At 44.6% G+C, this 20,631-nt stretch overlaps 1 protein-coding gene across 8 annotated transcripts; it reads left to right on the plus strand.

Moving 5' to 3' along the window:
- Positions 1-1,470: 1,470 nt before the first annotated feature.
- ZNF821 (zinc finger protein 821) lies at positions 1,471-20,257 on the plus strand. 8 transcript variants are annotated; one of them, XM_061138874.1, is made up of 10 exons: positions 1,489-1,733; positions 2,398-2,460; positions 3,632-3,749; positions 5,025-5,139; positions 11,899-12,035; positions 12,141-12,266; positions 14,771-14,916; positions 15,610-15,714; positions 16,672-16,838; positions 17,581-20,257. In XM_061138874.1, exons 5-10 carry the CDS (start codon positions 12,020-12,022, stop codon positions 18,233-18,235), a joined length of 1,215 nt encoding a protein of 404 aa, XP_060994857.1. In that variant the 5' UTR covers positions 1,489-1,733; positions 2,398-2,460; positions 3,632-3,749; positions 5,025-5,139; positions 11,899-12,019; the 3' UTR covers positions 18,236-20,257. The 8 variants fall into 8 exon arrangements, with proteins under 8 accessions (XP_060994860.1, XP_060994859.1, XP_060994853.1 ...); XM_061138875.1 differs by having other exon boundaries at positions 11,945-12,035; XM_061138870.1 differs by lacking the exon at positions 11,899-12,035 and having other exon boundaries at positions 1,487-1,733.
- Positions 20,258-20,631: the final 374 nt, after the last annotated feature.

Consider the following 20,631-nt stretch of genomic DNA (forward strand, 5'->3'; position numbering starts at 1 on the left):
GTGTTTATTCCAGCTTACATTCTTAGACTGTCTAGAAACCTTCTGGTTGGATGAGAATATTCCATTTTCTAGTTACCTATCCAGAAATGAAAATTTTAAAGGAAATTTTAAATTTTTATTTTAAAATGAAATTTAACTGAAGTTCAAGAATAATAATTTCTACCTCAAATCCCAACCACAATGAATGAATAAGCCATTTACCAAAGAATTGTGAAGGAACAAGATCCTCTCACATTAAACACAAGATGGAGACAATGATATCATCTCTTTAGAGATTTCTGGAAAAGCCATTTTGCAACAGTGCTTTATGCAAATGCCAGGACTTGTTGCTTTATAAGCAAAGGTTAGCGTTCTCTTTAGCCTCGTCTTTGTGGGGTCAGTGATCATATGGGATACATGCATAACGCTTTCATGTATTTATTTTACTTAATCAGCACACCAACCCTACGACAGTAGAGACTAGTAATTATTACACTATTATCCATTTCACATTTTAGGAAGCAGGGGTTCAAAATAGAGAAGTGACTTGCCCAAAGTAACCAGGCTTGTAAGCAGCACACTCAAAGCTGGATCTACCAATATCAGATTCCACCTTCTTTCCACCGCATGCCCTACTTCTCCAAGTGAGCCATGTCAAAGGCAGACTTACGCATTCTACAATGAGAGGGATGACAGAATGAGAGGTAAGGAAGTGGTGAGGAAACAGAAGGGAACGATGAGAGGGGAAATAAGTGTTTTATTAGGAAATGAGTCTAACCACTCTCAATTGTCCCAAATGTCCCTTAAGTGGCAACAGTGCCACAAGTTACCCTTCTCTGAATCCTGTGCCGCCAGTGTACAGCTACTGTTATTAGTCGAGAATCATGTTCGAGACTTACACGTCTAAAAGGAATTAAAGATTTTTCTCCTCCGAGTTTCTGACAGCTGAACCTAGCCCCTCCCACAGTGGTCCGAAGCCCCTAGGTCTCGGTCACTTTTAATACCTTAGGGGCCCGAAGAAACCGTGAGATGTGGGGGAATGGAGGGAAGAGGGTTTGGGCTTGGGGAAACGGGGAGGCTAAGGTTGGGCTAGGGAGAGGGGAGCCTGTGGTGGAACTGTGGTTGGGGGATGTGGGTTTTGTGGCTGAACTCGAAGGTGGGGTAGGAAACCAGGATCAGAGCTGACAGTCGAGTGAAGTTAAAAGGTTCAGGAGACGATAAGGGGAACTGAGGAGCTGACAGGACCAGAGAAAGACCTTGGAGAGTGCGAGGCTGGGTGGTCTCCGCAGCGCCAGGAGGCAGACGAGGCCCCTCTCGAATGTCTGTGATTGGATGCTCTCTTAGATCCCGCCTCCCCGGACCCCCTCCCCATAAGCCCCGCCCATGCCTCCGGTCGCGCGCCTGGGGAGCGGGGAGGGGGACCAAGCTGAAGAAGGGGGGAGGGGGGAGAGGAGAGGCTCGTGCACGCGCTCCACTCGCTGCGGGTGCGCGAGCAGCGCGCTCCCGCCACCCGCGTCGCCATCTTTTCCCCCTCAGTCTGTCTGTCTGCTCTTGGCTTTGTCCGTCTGCAGCGCCGCCCCTCGGCTCCCCACCACCCGCACGACCCGGAGCTGCCCTCTGCCCGCCAGGGCCCAGTCGCGGAGAGGCCCGGCCCGGCGGGTCCGAGCTGCGGCCCGGGGCCCATTGTCCGGCGGTCTGTCTGTCCGGAGGCGGGGCCCAGGGACCCGGAGCGCCGCGGAGCGCCGAGGCGCCGGGTAAAAAGACCCCCGACTCTTTCCATCCGGGACCAGGCTGATGATGCAGGGGCTCCTCGCCCCCTCCCTTGGTCGCCGGCTGTCGGTCCTTTTGTCAGTCTGCGTCTGGGGAAGGGGCCAGGGGCTCACTCTGGCCTGGGGGGCGGGGGCCGTCCAGGCTCTGATCGTCCTCTTGCCCCCGGCTCCAGCGACGCGGCAGGACCCGGCTGACTCCCCACCGCGGCCGTTCCTCTTTCCCGTCCCTCTGGCGATCTCCGGCACGGGAGGGGTGTCCGCGCCGCCGCCCTCCCCGCGTGGGCCTAGGTCGGTCTCAGCCGGGCACCGCCGGGACGGCCCCGGCGTCTGACAGGCTGGGCTGGGGGAGGGAGAGGATGGGCGTGAGGGTGCAGACCCGGGTATCAGTCCGGAGCCGCCGTCTCCAGAAAGGCTTCTAAATTTAGATTTCTGAGAAGACTGTATTGTCTGAGCGTTTGTCTGAGCCGCCTCGGAAGACCTCTGGCTCTTGGCTGGTAATTCCCGGGAATCTACCTGTGCTCCTGCCTCAGGAAGTCAGAGGGACCGTCTCGGCTGAGTATACACAAGCTCCGGACCAAACAGAAGCGGGAACAGGGTGAACCGGGAGGCGGCTACGTGACCAGCTTTCTTGTCCTCTCCTTTCTGGCAGGTACAGACCACTGGGATTCAGGCGAGTTTACTTTGCTCCGTGGGAACTACACCAGATCTGGAGGTGGGAGTGAACCTTCTTTTCTTAAAGCTTGGATTTCACCCGTTTTTTCCTTGCCGAAGTCTGTGGCGTGTCCTGGAACCTGCAGCCTAACACCTGTGAGAGACCAGGGACAGTGTTAAGAGGAGTTGTTGGCCCCCCTCCCAAGGATTCTTAACCTTGTTCTAAAGATGGACAAAGCTGCCTCCCTTTTTAAATAGGATCCCTTGTAAACCTGAATCTCACCGGTTACCTTTCTTCCCATCCTCTTTTTCTTCCGGATGGTGATGTTCAGACTGTCCATTTACATTTTTGTGTGGGTTTCGGATTACTACTTGGGAACTGAGTCAGTGTTGAAAGTTAAACTGAGTTAGTGAACTTTAGGGCACTGTGTCTATGGATTTTATTAGCGTTTACTGCTGTAAAACAATTGGCTAATCTCTGAGATCTTGTTGTGCAGTCAAGAATGTACCTCCAGTGCTAGTTTTTTTAATTGTTAATTAATTAAATAACATTTATTTTTAAGAGTCCAAAACCCTACAGGCTTTCTTTTCTTTTGAGGGAGGTAAGAATATTTGCTTCTGTTTTCCCTTTAATCCCTCAGGTGTGAAGTCAGTCCCATCGGGTACCATCTGGTTGGTTCCCCATTTGGCCACTAGGAGGATTGTGAGATGCAGTGGACACTGGCGATTTAAATATGCAAATACTGATCTCTGTTTCCGACTTGTAGCTTTAGTATTGTTTAGTATTTAGTATTGTTGCCTCACCAAGGTGATCTGAATATAGCCTGTCTCAAATTATTTAGCCTTCTTTTGAAGGATCTTTATTGCCTTTATCTCATAGTTTCAATTTCAGATCTTAATGGGAACAAAATGTAAATATTAGTTAAGATTTCATTTCTTCCTTATACAATAGAGAGCTATAGCTCTGCAAATTTGGGGAAAAAAAATGATAGGCAACCTGCATTTCATTCAACTTTCTGTTTTGTGATTTCACAGACTATAGAAAAAGACCCAAAGTGTAATATTCATTCACCACTTCAGTTTATGACGTAACTACTTGATTAAAAAGAAATCATCTCCACAGACAAAACTTAGAGGACACATTTCATTAGCATTAGCACTCAGCATTCTACCTTAAAGTTGATTTTTACTGTATACATTTGGAGTTTTTTTGTTTTTTTTTTTAATTAAAGGTCTGAAAAAGAACTGTGTTTGATATGCAGATATGATAGAAGACTGCCTGAAAGCTGCTTCCTTTGCCACTTCCTGTGGAGGCCTGTCTTTGCCATTTGCGGTTTCTTTCTTCTTTTGGTAAGGGGAGGCAGGATCTGATTACAGGTCTGAGGTCCTTTCTGGCTACTTAGAGGAGTTAGTTGGCACAACAGGAGGCAAGTCTTCACTAACTTGAGTGCAGAGTATAGATGGTAGTAAGTAACCTCTCATAATGCCTCTTAAGGCAGTAAACTACAATTTTGTATTTGCTTATTCAGTGTGAGTACAATTTGAGAAGGCAGGAACTGAAAGAAAAGTTAGAGGGTGATCAGGTCCACATTCTTATCTTTGGTAGCAAAGAGAATATCTCTCTTTTCAATCTGTGTCTGCTTATTCACTCTGTCTTTCAAAGAAAATTCACAGCTTCCTGTACTAATCCATTTCAGACCCTCTAACAACACTTAATGCTGGGAAAGCCTTTCTTAAAACTAACCAGGAACTGTAGGCGTAAGTATCTGTTTCCTCCTATTTCAGGGAAGCAGGTGCATGTCTCTGCAACACTTCTCATTTGGGGACTTTTTCTCTTTGTTCTTCCCACTCTTTGCTACACAGAGGCTGGATTGAGAAGAGGCACTAAAGTTATTAACTTTGACCACCACCTGGGAGCATGTGAGCAGGGCCAGGGTGATGCTTCACATTGGGGTATTGAATTAGTCCTCCACAATGGGGATGGCGCCCAGCTCTTCTGGTGAAAGCCTGTCTTCAGCATTGGAAGTCTGACTTGCTTTAGTGCCTGACACTGTGCCTGCATCACTAGATAGAGGCTCTGCTTCCCATGTTTTCATTGACAGGTGCCCAAGAGTTTTGAGATATTTCCTGTTTCACAGGAATGTGGTGCCTTTGTTCCCTCCAGGAGAGATAACCTCTTGAAAAAACATCTGGAGGCTCCCATTGGTGCAGATTGCAGGGCTTGACTTCCAGAGGGCATGTGACATGTGAGCTGCCACCCTCTTGAGCTTCCTTTGCTTCCTTTCACAATTTGTGGGGTGAGCCCACAGTGTGTCTAATGCTGGTTGCCTGAGTTTTTCACTTTCCTTTCTACTCCGTGACCTTGAACATGATTACTTAACAGTATTCTGGATTCCGCAGGTGGGTTTAGAGTAGAATGAATCCTTTAGAGTCCCCTCTCAAACTTCTCGGGACCTTAATGTTATGCTAGAGATTTATTCATTTCACTCTTTAAGTAGTACAGTAATTTATAAATGGTGAGTTTTACATGCTCAAAAAGTATTTTAAAAAGTCTTTTCTCTTTTAATCATGTATAATTTCCGGGCTGAATGACACATGCTAACATTATCTTTTTTTTTTTTGTAGGTCAGCACCTTGCAAGGAGGTGGTAACATCCAGTTGTGAAACTGGGAAAAGCCAGAGATCTTGGATCAGGGAAACATGTCCCGTCGGAAACAGACAAATCCAAATAAAGTTCACTGTGAGTATGGGGCTTTTTTCTTCTGAAACGTGGGAATGCTGAGGGTTGGAATGGAAGAGTAATCTGAATTTAGGTGATTGGCTCACACTAATTCTTGAAGCAAAAAAGAGTCAAAGGTGTCAAATGTGAGGGATTTAAAGTGTGTCTGTGCTAGGGTAAGTCTTGGAAACCTGTCTTAGGAATAGGTGTTCTTGATTCATCCTTAGTATTCACATTAACAGACATGTATAGGGTTCCTACTCTGTGCAAAGCCTTGTGCTAGATGCCAAGGCTGTAAAACAATAAAATGATATGTAAGACTAAAATGTAGCCACAGATATATAGAGAGGTAGATGAGCATATAGCAAGATAATCTACGCTAAGTGTCAAATAAGGGTGCTGTACACTGTGTGTACTATAGAAGTTAAGAGGAGGGAGAGAACTCCATGAACTGAAGTAGCTGGGGAATGCTTGATGGAAGAGGCCCCACAACATGACCTTGAACTGCGCTTTAGAAGGTAGAAGGTGGGGTTTTTTAAAACAGAGGAAAGGAGAGGTAAAATCAGGTAGGGGAAACTGCATGAACAAATATACAAAGAGGGAATGCATATGATATGTTCAGGGAACAAGGAGACTTTGTATGAAGCAAAAGTTTCATTTGTCCAGAAACCACAGACCATGAGGTTAGAGATGTTTAACTCTACACTGTAGAGGCCTGAAGGGCAGGCCAAGTTCATACTTCATTGTGACTGTAAGGAGATACTGTAAGGTTTTTAAGCAGGGAGAGTGGAGTGACATTTAGACTACAAAGTAGTATGCGGGATGGATCACATGAAGGAGAGACTGGTAACAGGAAATAGCTATGCTTTACTGCCTTGCATTATTTTTCAGCAGGTTCATATGTTTGTTTTAGTTCAGTAATTGGATTGTAAACTTCTGGAGGGCCAGACACTATGTCCCATATATAATTCCTGCTGTCCCTTTCTACTTTTAACACTGCTCAGATTTGTTGTTGTTTAGTTACCAAGTCATATCCAACTATCGTTTTGTGACCCCATGGACTGTAGCCCACCAGGATCCTCTGTCCATGGGATTTCACAGGCAAGAAAATGAATGGGTTGCCATTTCCTCCTCCAGGGTAACTTCCTGACTTAGGGATTGAACCCATCTCCTGCTTGGCAAATGAATTTTTTTTTTTTTAACCACTGAGCCATCAAGGAAGCAGCACTCCTCAGAGTGGGTGTTCAAAAGGGCCTTATTAAATTAGCATTAACATATTTATGCAGATTTGAGGCAATTAACCAGTTTCCTTTGTTCTGAGCAGATAAACATCTTCATTCAAACGTAAAAGACAGACAAGTAGCCCCCCATTGTTGTGGAAGACTGACTAAAGCACAGCAACATTTGAAGGGAATTCAGCCTTAGAACATTTGAAAGTTTTTTTTTTTTTTTTTAAGGAAAGAACTCATACATTTGAGAGGTTAGATTAGTTAAGGAGTTAAAAGGACTAAAATTTATTAAAAAGATACTGTATGCCAGACAGTGTGTACCTTATTTTATTTTATTGGATAATTTCAAGAGTAGGAGAGAAAACCATAGGTACAGAGGAATTAAGAGGACTTCAGTATGTTATAAATTAAATGAGATTAGGGTGGCAAACATTCATATACAATTAATTCTTCTATTCAAGTCCCAGAAGAGTTGTATAAAACAGAGCAAGTTGGATGCTTCTCAGAGTGTATTCTGTAGTAAGTGGATCTGGAAGGCTGCTTAATATAAAAATGAGTGGTTCAGGAACAATTTAGAAATTGCTGCCGAAACTGAAATTTAGTGGCCCTAAATGTGAGGATTGTCAAGAGAGATAAGATGAAGTATCTGTAGCATAGGTAATTGAACACAGAAGTTCAGAAGGATTGTCTCCTCTGCTCTGGTTTGAAGATGAATATTGATAAAGACACAGATGTTTCCCCAAGAAGGCAGGGTAGGAAGGGAACTCTTAGTAGAGTGATGAGTTCACAAATAAGGCAGCCACTGGAGTTGGGATTTACCTATAAAAGCCACCTGTCCAAAGAGACTTGGAGGAATGTAGCTCGCAGAGATGATATATGACTGTGATCAGTCCAGGGGAGCCAGTAAATGCTTGTGTGGCAGATTCCTACACCCACATAGCATAAATCCATAGCCGCATCTCTTTCCACCGTAGTCACTCAAATCTAGGGTGAGCAGCTACTGGAGTTGGAACACAGGCCATAGAGAAGAAGGGAATACCATATCCACAGCTGCAGAAATGCAGTTGTCTAGAGTTGAGCTAGTGAATATCGTGTAGTACAGTGGTGGAGCAGGTGGGACTTTGCAGACTCTGCACTGGTAACCATTAAGAGGGCTATGAAAGCAAGGTTCGGGTATAGCTAAAAAGGAGACCTTCAGGGAGGGGCTGTTTTCATTGAGACCTTTGGGCGGGAAATTGTGAATTCGTCTCACACGATGGACTAAGAAAGAAGAAAGACCCTGAGATTTGCTAGTCTCTGGGGACCTTCTGCTTATTTACTATTTGGGGACTGAAGCTGATCCTCCCTTTTTTGAAAGGTTATTTTCTCATTGCCCATGATAATGACAAGTGGAAATTAGTAATTTCAGTCTTCTGACCACGTGAGCCTTCTATCCCCTTGTGGCAAAATAGAACCAATCAAATATATTGAATTTAATGCCTCTTCGCTATTTAAAATAAATGGAATGGATTCAAATTCTGGGAGACGGGAAGGTCTGTAGAAGCTTTGCTTAAATGTCAAAGCCAATCAGCATTTGAGCAGAGTAATGGCTGAGCTCCATCAGATCTGCCTTCTGGGAAGAAGAGGATTGTGTGGCACGAAGCTCAAAGCCCGCCTAAAAGAATACATTAAGAATCGCACTAAAAAAAAAAAAAAAGAATCGCACTGCTGTAGCCCAGCAGCATCTGTCAGATCTACTTTAGAAGCCAACAGGCAGGGTACCCTGGCATATACTTACTTGGCTTTCCTCAGGATTGTCTCTGGATCTAAACTATCATCATGATCTCTCCTCCCAGAAACATCTAGGCACTCTTATGTTTTGCCCAGTTGGTTAATAGACTTGATGCAGAGTTTTTGGAATAGAAGTCCAGAATTATTGTTAGTTACAGAGGAACTGCTGATAGCTGGAGATCTCTGTTAGATCTCTTCCCTCCCTCCTTCCTCATCTCACCCCCTTCTGAGTACAAACTTCTGTAAACTGTTTCTAGAGTGGTTGCAAATACAGTCCTTTGCACACTTTCATCTGATGTGTTTGTACCAAGCAAACCTCTTAAGTAAAGGAACACTTTTTCTTAAGAGACTTTTGTTTTCAAATTATATATGAGACTGAAAACTTCCAACTTCAATTAAAGTTTTTAACTTTTACAGAGACGTAGGAAAAAAGGCTTTAAAGTCCCTCATCTTCTAAAAAGTACAATTTGTTTTGTCTTCATTCATTGTCAGCATCCTTGTAAGATAATGGTTCTGTTCCCAACATGTGGTAGCACCTCAGTTACGGAGACTGTCAGCTAGAAAAAGAATCCTAAGCGCCTCACTCCCAACACTAATTTATTTTATTCTGAATTTGACATCTGTTCGCCTAGAAAATGTCTCAACTGCTTTACTTAATTTCATTCCACCAGATATTGCATTTATTTAACTGGACCAAAGACTCAAGAAAGAGAATTGTAAAATCTTTTTCTTTCCAGTAACTTTCATCTCAGGCTTCTCATCTGTTCTACAGACTTACTTGTGTGACTTTATTCTTATCTAGTCTAAAAGACCTTAGCCAAATCAGACCAACAGTATCTAGATTTCATACCATAAAAATGAGAGGTAGCACCTTCCTTTTTACTGTTGAGCTTAGATGACTTTTTCTCAACTATCAATAAACACATACCCATGTTAATTAAATAAGATGGTTACTTTACATTGATATCTAGAAACCAGAGGATTTTTTTAACCGACTCCAATAGTCTCAAGACAGAAGGAAATAGTAATTCTACACTGTAAAAGCAGGCAATTGTATAACACTTCTTAATCACTAGTATCTGTATAGATCATATTATACCTGAGTTAACATGACATACTTTTAGCAAGTATCACTACCTTCTTATGAAAGAATCCTTTTTTATAGTTTTTATATAGCTTGCTTTATGTTGATATTTAAAATAGGAATATCCCTGAGGAGTAAAGTTTACCTTAGCCTTTTTCCCAAGTCAGGAGTGGAATAAAATATGGGACCATAGCTTTTCTTTCCAAACTGCCGAAAAAGAGGATAACAGAATTAATATAGCCCAACTATCCTAGGTGAGAATGCTCCCAAAAGTCCTGGATAGGACAGCTGTATTAAACAGACTCTTCTCTGTTCTGTGAAGGCCTAAATATTTAGATAACGTCAAGAGAAGTAAATTTTTAGCCCAAGTTAATGAAGACTAGACTGAATTACTAGCTGATCTTGAAAAGTACATATCCTTTTAGATGTCCTTCTAATTCAGTGGTGAGTCCCTGTTAAGAAAGGAGGGGAAAGTGTAGATTCTTGGTGTGTTAAACACCTAGCTGGTTTCTGGATAGGCTTCTTTAGAGATGTCTTTGATGTGGATGGTCTGCCCTTGATAATTACATGCTAGTACATAACTTATTCCTTAGTGTCATGCCTGCCACGGCCACCAGGTCCAAAAACAGGCATTTACCCAGAGTTCATTAACTGTTCCAGTTGGCCATGGTCTTGTGGTTACAGAGGAACCAACAAGGAGAAATTCAGTATTTCACTCCTACAGAGAGGAGAGAGGAGGCCCTGTAACACAGAGTTCACTTTCTGCTCTCCCTAGCTATAATTTATATCCAGTGTGTCATCCTGAATATTATGAAGGTTGACTTGAAGCAGCTTATTTTTCCTTTACTTGAGGGCTGTGTATCTAGAAGTGCACTTAGACTTTTAGCATCTCTGTTCCCACTCACAGTATCATTCAGGGAAGCATAATATTACCCTAAGCCAGGCACGGTAACTCATCACATGGCGTCAGAACCAGAAAAATGATGGTTCCTTTCGTCATTACTGGCCTTGAGAATATTATTTTGATATTTGCATCATATATATCAGTTTCTCCTGGAAGGAAAGTAACACTGACAGTAGGATCAGAGCTATTCTTATCACACAGAGACAAGCATTTGTTTTTGGTAAAATCACTCTAATGAACCACTTAAACTTCTGTTTACAACTATGCTAGAAAGGAGTTGAAAAATATGGTTATCAAGGGTTGGATAGACTGGAGTTTGAATCTTTGTTGCCACCGTAGATCTTAGTTTTTCTCCCAAGTAAAATATGGATAGTAATTCCCACGACAAAGGGTCTTGCAGAGAATTAAGGTGAAGTAGCAACTATAAAGGAGGAGAAGGGGGCGAAAGAGGATGAGATGGTTGGATGGCATCACCGACTCAATGGACATGAGTTTGAGCAAACTCTGGAAGATGATGGACAGGGAAGCCTGGCGTGCTTCAGTTCATGGGATCGCGAAGAGTCAAACACGACTTAGCGACTGAACAACAACAAGGCAACTATAAAGCACTTAACACAGCCTGGAACTCGGAAGTGCAAAATAATCACTATTATTAGCATTCAGCACTTAAATAGGACATGTTCACTGAATATTTGCTGAATAAATGCCTAAGTGAATCACACAAAGCCCGTGTGTGTTCTCAGTCACTCAGTCGTGTCCAGCTCTTTGCGACCCCATGAGCTGTAGCCCACCAGGCTCCTCTGTCCATGGAATTATCCTAGCAAGAATACTGGAGTGGGTTGCCACTTCTTCCTCTGGGGGATCTACCTGACCCAGGGATTGAACCTGTGTCTCTGTTGCTTCCTGCATTGGCAGGCGGGTTCTTTACCACTGAGCCACCTGGGAAGTCATACTTCACATCAATTTTTTCACTGCCTGAAGACTAGTTGTTCAAGTCATTTGACCCGGTCGTTTCCCCTAAATCATTGTATCAGCCTCAGAACCTGAGTCTGTTTAATTTCCCTTCTCTTCATTAAGAAAGCACCTGGCCTATTGTCAGACATTTCACTAGGGCTTTTATTATTCTTCCTTGGTGGCTGGAGAATGGGGATTGTAGTTTCCACTCTGACTGAGATAATGGAAACCTTGAGAAACCCAATTCTTTTTTTTCCTTATGCCTGGCCTCTTGGAAATAAAAGAGCACTTAAATGTTAACTCTTCAATAACCACACAGACACCAGGCGGAGTTCCTTTGGGTAAATGCACAGTCAAGGATGGTTCCAGGGCTTTTGGATACCCCATACGAAGAGAGAAAAAAAAGACCACACTAAACCAAGGAGACTAGATGAAATATTATCCTGTTGCGAACTGGTTGGCATGTTTCAGGAAGTTTGTTCCTCAGCAGAAGTGAGTTACATATTATCCATTTTCCTTTAAATCAATCATTCAACCAATTTTTTATTTGCTCGTGACTAATTCTTATAGATGTGAGAGAGTCAAGGGAAAACTTCCATAGTATGTCTTGTAAGGAGAGTGGATGAAAGATGGGGTCAGAGATACTGTTTTTAGATGGATCGTTTGAAGCACTTGCTTATATAGTCAGAAGTAGGCAGTCAGGGCCATGTAGCTAATACACTAAGATTCAAAATTGTGCCCAGATTTGTTGCCCTATCTTCATCCCATCGCGCTGCCTCTTGTCTCTGTCTCTCCATTCCTGATGGAACGTTATAATATCAATTTATCACCTCTAAAAGGAGTCAAGAGTAGAAGGATTTAAGAGAAGCAAATGCTTCTTTCTAGAGCATCTGGCTTCTTGCCCAGGAAGAGTAGCTGTGCCCAGAAACCACTGGAGGCCACCAGCTGACTTGGAGATGAATGACCCCACCACAGGGTACCTGCCTGTCTCCTACCTTTGAATGGTCTGCCTTTCCAACCAGCTTGCCTGGGGATGTACCGCCCAGCTGGTGGCCTGACTATTTTTCCTTGTGACCACCAGGGGATCAAGTATTTGCTGGGCTAGAAGAGCAAGCCCGCCAGGCGATGATGAAAACTGATTTTCCTGGAGACCTTGGCAGTCAGCGACAAGCTATCCAACAACTAAGAGATCAGGACTCCAGTAGCAGTGAGTTCTGCACCTTCTGGTAATGACTCAGGGCAATGGGAGAAGAATTATCAGAGTGTGTGTGCTCTGGGGATTGTGCATGGGGGTTGGGAGGAAGACCTGAAGGAGACTTGTGGATCCTCAGTGTTCCCACAGGTGTTCTAAGGTATATGGGCATATGGTTGTTCAGAGAGAGAATAGGTTTGACATTATGTTTTTTTTTTTTTAACTCAAGGACTGCAGTACTTGGCATAGTGCCATACACAGATAGGTTTGTGATAACTCTGATGGAGCATAGGGATGTTTAGGGATGTTTAGTGTGCAAGGAGCCCCTGGGCTAGGTCAAATGAGAAGAAAAGAAAATCCCTATCCCTTAGAATCTATTTATTCATAATTAATAAAAGACAAGCGTGGTATTCATGAAGGTTTTGCCTGAAGACCCAGTTTTAATGCTCTGTAAGAGGATTTGCTTATTAGTGAGATTACATGGCACATAAAATGGTAATGTGCAGGCCTTCCCACCCCACGTCCTGAGTAGATCCTTTGATGAAGAGATTGAAAAGACAGTGGCTGGTAACTGGCTGAGCCTCAGGGATCATCTGTTCCACGACTTGCTTGAACAAATACACTTTGAGATGTGTTATTTTCTAGGATGATACCCTCACTTTATTAATTTGATCCTTCTGATATTGGTTGTTATTAGTATCAATTCAGATTGACATTTCTGATTTTTCTCCACATTTGCGGTTGGAAAGGAGAGAAGAGGGAGAGAGTTCTGCACTATTCTAGGCACTACATTTTCTATTTAAACTAACATGTTAGCAATAAAAATAGTAATTTAGCAAGTCATTGCTCAGGTACAGAAAAATAAACCCAAATATTTCTCGAAAGTCTGCAGGAGCCCTGGTTTTAGTAGTAGGTGGGAATGCCAAATCTATGGAAGTCTGGCAGGTTTCCGTTCTGGAAGAGTTGTATCATCCCTTTACATGGCAGACTTTTTTTTTTTTTTTTTAACCTTTCTAGTAGATATATTTGAATTTTTGAGAAATTACAAAAAGCGTTTGATACAGTATTGTCTTAGACTACAGGTATTCTAAATAAGCTGATGAGAAAACATTGTATCATTTAATCTGTGCCGATCCTTATTTACTGAAGTGGATTCAAACTAAACCTTTGGACTGAGTAGTGCATGCGTACTACGAATCTTTCCAGGGCTCAAATCCAGGCCACTAACCAAGTGGAATATCTAACAGAGACACAAGTAACTACTAGCAGGTGATGTGGGTAGATTTTCTTTGGAAGAAAGGGAATGTGACCAGTTTTGCCCAGTTACTGGTAGATTTAGAAATTACTTAAGGGATAGTAGAAGATAAGCATCGTTAGCTAAGATAGCCGAGTCCCACTGCCAATGCAGAGAGCCTGGTGAAGCTCCATCCTGTATTCCTCTCACTGACATTCAGGCCCAGAAGTCCAAGATCCAGGTGGTGTTGGGACAGGACTAGAGTCTTGACAGCTTCCCCAGGTTTGGCTTCCTCTCGGGATCTTCAATGTACTAGCACTTTTTTTTTCCTTTCAGAAAGAACTCCTTACATTACTGTGTTTAAAAAGGAAAACAAAATCATTTCTTTTCCTGTTTTATAATAGGAAAAAAAAAATCAGCTCACACAAACCTTGCAGATCCTCTAGCCACAGGCAGACCTCTACACAGCCACATCCTACTCCTAAACTAAAACAAACTCAATTCTTACTTTAGTCATTAGAAATGATGTTTCATCCCGAAGTAAAGAATGTCCTGTTCCCTCCAGTTAAGCAGTTATCCATCAGATAATCCAAGGAACCACCAGGAATAATGGACTTATTTAGCCTAGACTGCTGAGTTCCTAGCAGGGTGAGGACACCGTGAGTCAGACGCCGCCACTGCAGAATGCCAGAGGTCGGTTGCTGTACTAACTCCTGCACTGTCCTGAGCAGCTTTTCCCCTAGAAAGTGACATTTTTACCTAATTTCCTACTACCTCCTTTATTGATAAGAAGAGAGAAAAACTTGTTGGTGTTTCTACAAGTGCGCCTTGGGGTTTGTTGGGAGAGAAAAGACTAGAGGGTCTCAGAACAGAGTATGACACCACGGAGAAACTAAAATCAGTGATAAGTGTTGGTAAGTTGAAAGTGGTGTGTTGTCAGAATAAGCATGGTGTGAGGTACATGGGAGGTGTGATTTGAAGTGTGAGATATTTGGGAACCGTGTGTAAGAAATTATCGTTTTTATGGTAATATACAAGGCCTAATAACCATTTTCCAATGCAGTTTTACCTCTGATTTTCTCTTTTATGTATATATGACAACATAAGGAACAGTTAGAGCTGGCTTCCACTTAACATGATTTGTACTCAAAAAAAGCTCTGATACTAACTGTATTATGGAAGATCTGGGGGTGTTTTCCATTTTAGCTGCAAACTCTTGGGTGGAAAGCAACACAAGATATACTCATGCAAAAATCAGAATAAATGACCAGTTTGTGTGTTCCAGGTGACAGTGAGGGAGACGAAGAGGAGACCACACAAGATGAAGTCTCTTCCCATACGTCAGAGGAAGATGGAGGAGTGGTCAAAGTGGAAAAAGAGTTAGAAAATGCAGAACAGCCTGTTGGTGGAAAGAAAGTGGTAGAGCATGAGGCAAGTGACAAATGGATCCTGAGTCTGGGCACCCCTTCCCCTTCTGCTCTGTCCAGATGCCTCTCTTCCACCTGAAGGCAACTCTTGCCTCTGAGGGTCTCCCGGGTTTTCAGATGCAGCCTCTCTTCTTTCACAGCACCAGGTACCCGACCTCAGGCACACAGTTCTCATCACACCCAGCCTTCCTTTTCCACCCACCCACATATCACTTTACCCACATGCAGCTCCTGCTCCCAAAGCTCCCCACTTCTTTCCGGCAGAACATCCATCTTTGCAAAACTATTAGCTGACTTCCTGAGATGTATGCTTGAATACGCTTGCAAATTTCAGTCACAGTGTTAAATAAGGTGCCATCTTTTCACTAAATTGTCTCTTGAGGATTCCTGCAAGGGGCATGGCAGGAGGGAAAGCTAATTTTCTCCCTACAGTGTTTACCTTAGGGGGGAAAAATTAGATAAGCTCTCTGGAGTAATTCTATGTCTTCATGGCAGGAAGCCTTGGAGAAAATGAAGATGGGAACAAATTTAATTCCCTTTCCCCTGTCACTCTTTCCTTTGACTTATGATGGGAACCTGAGAATAATGTATGATAAGAGGTTGTGTTCCTTTTAACAGGATACCCTTTTAAAAGTAGCAGGGGCAGGGAAGAGACTGGTAAACCATCTTAGTGAATTGCCTACTTGTTGTGTTGCAGGTCACGGAGAATTTGCATTCTGACCCGTTACTTGGACTCTGCCAATGTCCCCTCTGCCAGCTCGACTGTGGGAGTCGGGAGCAGCTGATTGCTCACGTGTACCAGGTATGGCTTAGGGAGCCACATGTTCCGGAAAATGGGTGCCAGTGACTTGTTTAGCCTTTGCCTCCAGCCCCAGAAAGAACCTTGGGTTGTTTTTGCTTCCACCCAGATTCCACTCTTAGAGAATAAGTGGGATACATTGAGTGAATTATGTTCTGGGTTCTCAGGCAGACGTGCTGTGAGAATTAAGTATCATTTTTTTCCTAAAGTAATTAATGTATATTTTATATAGTGAGAGAGAAATGGGCTTTGTTTCAAAGAAGAAAAAAATGAGCTAACAGATGTTTCTGAAATACTGGAGAAAATTAGTGTAAACCAATGCATCAGAGCAAGACAACCTTTTTTCCCCCGATCCAGTCGCAGAACACATGTGTCTTGTGATCTGTAGTGAACAGGCATCAGCGCACATGGCAGCCTGGGTTTTACCATAAAGATCACAGGTTTATGAGGGGAAGCATTTCTTCAGAAGACTGATATTAAAAGATGGAAGGAAAAGCTGTGCATTTAAATACCTTTTGGGTACCAGTCTTCCCAGCCAGCTTCTAAACTTGGCCTTCAATGCTCCTTTAAAGTGCACTTATTGGGCTTCCCTGGTGGCTCAAGACGGTAAAGTGCACTTTACACACCATGGGGCAAACAGACCGTGAGAAATTATCCTGAGCAAAAATTCTTCTCAGGCTCTGAAGAGGGATGTGGCATCTCATTGTTCCCCAAGCCAGCCCCACATCCCAGAACATAGTCAGAACTCAAATCAGTGAAATCTGAGCAGTGGTGTGGATGGCCTTGCCCTTCTGAAGGCCCTTTAACATGAGCCTGTTCCTTTTCTGGGTGCTAAATACGGAGAAGAGTTCTTGTTCTAAGACTAAGGAAAGAGGGGACATTTCCCAGAAAGTAGTTCCTCAGTGGGTAGAACTTGTCCTGGAGCTGGTGTGAGTTGACAGATGAGGCTCTCTTTTCCAGCACACTGCAGCCGTGGTGAGCGCCAAGAGCTACATGTGTCCCGTCTGTGGCCGGGCCCTCAGCTCCCCAGGGTCACTGGGTCGCCACCTCTTAATCCATTCGGAGGACCAGCGGTCTAACTGTGCTGTGTGTGGAGCCCGTTTCACTAGCCATGCCACATTTAACAGGTTAGCCGGGCACCTAAACCTCTATGCTGGGAGCAGATTATTGGGTGTGGGTTCTCCTTTCCCAGTCAAAGGCTTGGCATTGCAAAGGCAACTGACTCTTGACTCTGGAAATACAAGGAAGGAGGCTAATAAATACGTCCATTCCGTTAAAACACCCCCAAAGGGAAATGAACTCTCATGTGTTTCCTCAATCAGAATATCTTCATCTGGAAAGGGACGTGGGGAAGTCCAAGAACCTTCGTGATAAAGCATGGAGAAAGAAGTTAGAGGGGCTGTGAGGACCCTCACATGAGGACAGTCTCCTCCGTGTCTAGGAAGACGGGCTGTGTGCACTGTCCGCATCCTGTTTGCTAGTTAGTGTACAAGGCAGGGTCAGCCAGGGGGACATGAAGCCAGTGGACTGGACCTCCCCTGTGGCAGCTCCCACCTCAAGGAGGACTGCCTTGCACAGCTCCTGCAGACACCAGCAGTTTGTCTTGAACGGAACTGTACGTCGTAAGGGCTCCTCCTCTGATTTCTGGTGGCTTGCTGTGGCGGTTGGCTCAGTCCCTAACCCCAGGTGGGCTTCAAGACTTGGTAGACACTGGCCCAAAGAAGGGCAAGAGTGGAAAGGTGGAGGAGGTCTCCCAAGTACTCAAGCTGACCCCTAGTGGTGAACTTGGAGCGACTGGCCTGGCAGGACAGAATAAATCAGGGCCTTGTTAGACCATGGCATTAACCATACAAAATTTTTGCTTTCCAGTGAGAAACTCCCCGAAGTCCTTAATATGGAATCCCTACCACCAGCCCACAGTGAGGGCCCCTCCAGTGCTGAGGGGAAGGACATTGCCTTTAGTCCTCCAGTGTACCCTGCTGGAATTCTGCTTGTATGCAACAACTGTGCTGCCTACCGGAAGCTGCTGGAAGCCCAGACCCCCAGTGTCCGCAAATGGGCCTTGCGTCGGCAGAATGAGCCTTTGGAAGTCCGCCTGCAGCGACTGGAACGAGAGCGCACAGCCAAGAAGAGCCGGCGGGACAATGAGACCCCCGAGGAGCGGGAGGTGAGGCGCATGAGGGACCGAGAAGCCAAGCGCCTGCAGCGCATGCAGGAGACGGATGAGCAGCGGGCACGCCGGCTGCAACGAGACCGGGAGGCCATGAGGCTGAAGCGAGCCAACGAGACCCCCGAGAAGCGGCAGGCCCGGCTCATCCGGGAGCGGGAGGCCAAGCGGCTCAAGAGGAGGCTGGAGAAAATGGACATGATGTTGCGAGCTCAGTTTGGCCAGGACCCTTCTGCCATGGCAGCCTTAGCAGCTGAAATGAACTTCTTCCAGCTACCTGTGAGTGGGGTGGAGTTGGACAGCCAACTCCTGGGCAAGATGGCCTTTGAAGAGCAGAACAGCAGTGCTCTGCACTGAAGCCATACCCTCCTGCCTGCCTTCCCGCTCACCACCCACCCGAGCCCACAGGGATCCGTACTCAGTCACCCTCAGATCCTGTCCTTGTAGCGGATGCAGGCCCGGGTTTGTTGCAGGTGAACCTGCATACCCCTTGCATGTGGGAGCAGGATGATGGGGTCAGGAGGGACCCGGCTCCAGGCAGCTGTGGACGAGGGAGCAGGCACTCCAGACACTTCAACTCTCCAGCCCACTGCTGCAAGGTCTGCGCGTGGGACTGTGGGGTCCCAGTGCGGCCCGCGGAGTCATGAGGGCAAATAAATTAATTTTATCTTTACTGCCCTTTCCTGCTCTTCTCTTGATTTCATTCTAGCAAACGAAGTGATCTAAGACCTGGATGGAAGTTTTCAGACAGGAACTTCTAGTGATTGTCTTTTTCCAAGGGAGGGTGCTCCTCCACTTAGGCTCTCCAAGCAGAGATCCCTTATCTGGCCTTCACAAGTTAATGACAACATTGAGAAAGAACTGATGCCAGCTTTGTGAGGGTCCATGCTCACAACCCTAATGAGGCTCGCCTGTGGTCCCAAGAGCTATTTCAACTTCGCTTTCCTTTTCTAAACTCGGAAGTAGACACCTTTTCTCATGACTGGGGCTTCCCTGATAGTTCAGTTGGTAAAGAATCCGCCTGCAATGCAGGAAACCCTGGTTCAATTCCTGGGTTGGGAAAATCCGCTGGAGAAGGGATAGGCTACCCACTCCAGTATTCTTGGACTTCCCTTGTGACTCAGCTGGTAAAGAATCCACCTGCAATGTGGGAAACCTGGGTTTGATCCCTGGGTTGGGAAGGTCCCCTGGAGAAGGAAAGGATACCCACTCCAGTATTCTGGCCTGGAGAACTCCATGGACTGTATAGTCCATGGGGTCGCAAAGAGTCGGCCGCTGACTGAGCAATATTGAGCATACCTTTTCCAAACTCAGAAGCGGACACCTTTCCTCATGACTGGCACTTGCTAAAGAGGATGCAGTATTTAGACTAGGTACCAACTACTTTGCCCAGCAGAATTCAGTCTGCCAAACTTAAAATTCTACCCTAGACAGCAGTCATTTGCATTTAGGGATACAGTCATAGAAACAGCTGCAATATTAAGGTATGTAGTGCCAGGGAACTCAATATTTGAGAGAAGAGGTTAACAGCCCATCTTTTTATGTAGTCCCCAGAGCCAAGGTAGGATAATAAAACCCACTGAGGAAAATCCAGAGTTAAGGTGATACTGAGAGCTCAAGTCAGTAGTGGTCAAGACCGGAGCAAAATGACGACTACAGCAGTCTGTATGGCTGCCAAACCATGGAGGAGACAAGAGCTGAGGTCATTTCTAAAAAGCCGCCTGTGATGGTACACAACAAGCACAAAACTTTCCTTAGCCCGCACCAAAGGTTGTGTACAGTTTAGATAATTATAGATCCTGAGGTCCAGAAGGAAGTGCCCTAGTTAAGTTGTAGCCAGAAAAATAACTATGCCAGGAATGTGGACCTCTTCCAATATCATAACAAGGAAACTTGGACTCCTCCCTGATCTCTGTAGGTTCAAGGCTACTTAAAGAGTGTTAACTGACCCCCCACCAAACTAGGGTTAATTCCTACCAGGCTGGCTGAAATACTTGTTTTGAAAAATACAAAAATTTGAATAAGCCTATTACAAAGTACTGGACATTTTAAAGAAAATATTTATTTGAGCCGAATGGCTTCCTCACAGAGCCCCACACTGGAAGTTCTACCTGGGATGTTTCAAAAATGGTTGCACACTCATTGTGTCAAAGATTGTTCTGAGCACTTTCATGGATTATCTCATTTAATTTTTACAACAAACCATGAGTTAACACAAACTCAGGAATTAGGTGCCTGGATTTAACATTCTGTACTGCTAATTAATAGCTGTGTAACTTTTGGCACATATTTAAACCTCTTTGTTTTCCCACCCACAAAATGGAAATAATAATACCAGCAACAAGTAGTTGTTAATATATAATGCACGTAGATTTTGTGGCACACGGCAAGTGCTCAATAAATGTGAGTAACTATTACGTATCTTGAGTGTTTCACCCCTTACTAGTGGCAAGCTAAGTTAGAAGTGGTAGCTGGGATTGGAGCTGACTTACTCCAAAAGTTTCTGGCATTGTTCCTGAGAATAGAATTAGAAAAAAGGCCAACAGTGAGGGCATCTACAGGTCCTTGTGGTTGTGGTAGTACAGTATTTGAGTCTCCAGGTAGACTTCTGGGTCCCTGAGATACAACAGAACGTGTAGAGCACAGTTCAGGACTAGCTCGCGCAACCTGCCCCCAGGCCACCACATAAAGATGGGTGCCGCTTGCTTGCTAGTTCAAGCCCTGCCACACAGGGCTTCGGTCCCCCACCCAAG

Source organism: Dama dama, chromosome 4 (genome assembly GCF_033118175.1).
Source record: "Dama dama isolate Ldn47 chromosome 4, ASM3311817v1, whole genome shotgun sequence".
In the NCBI taxonomy this organism is placed as follows: Eukaryota; Metazoa; Chordata; class Mammalia; order Artiodactyla; family Cervidae; genus Dama; species Dama dama.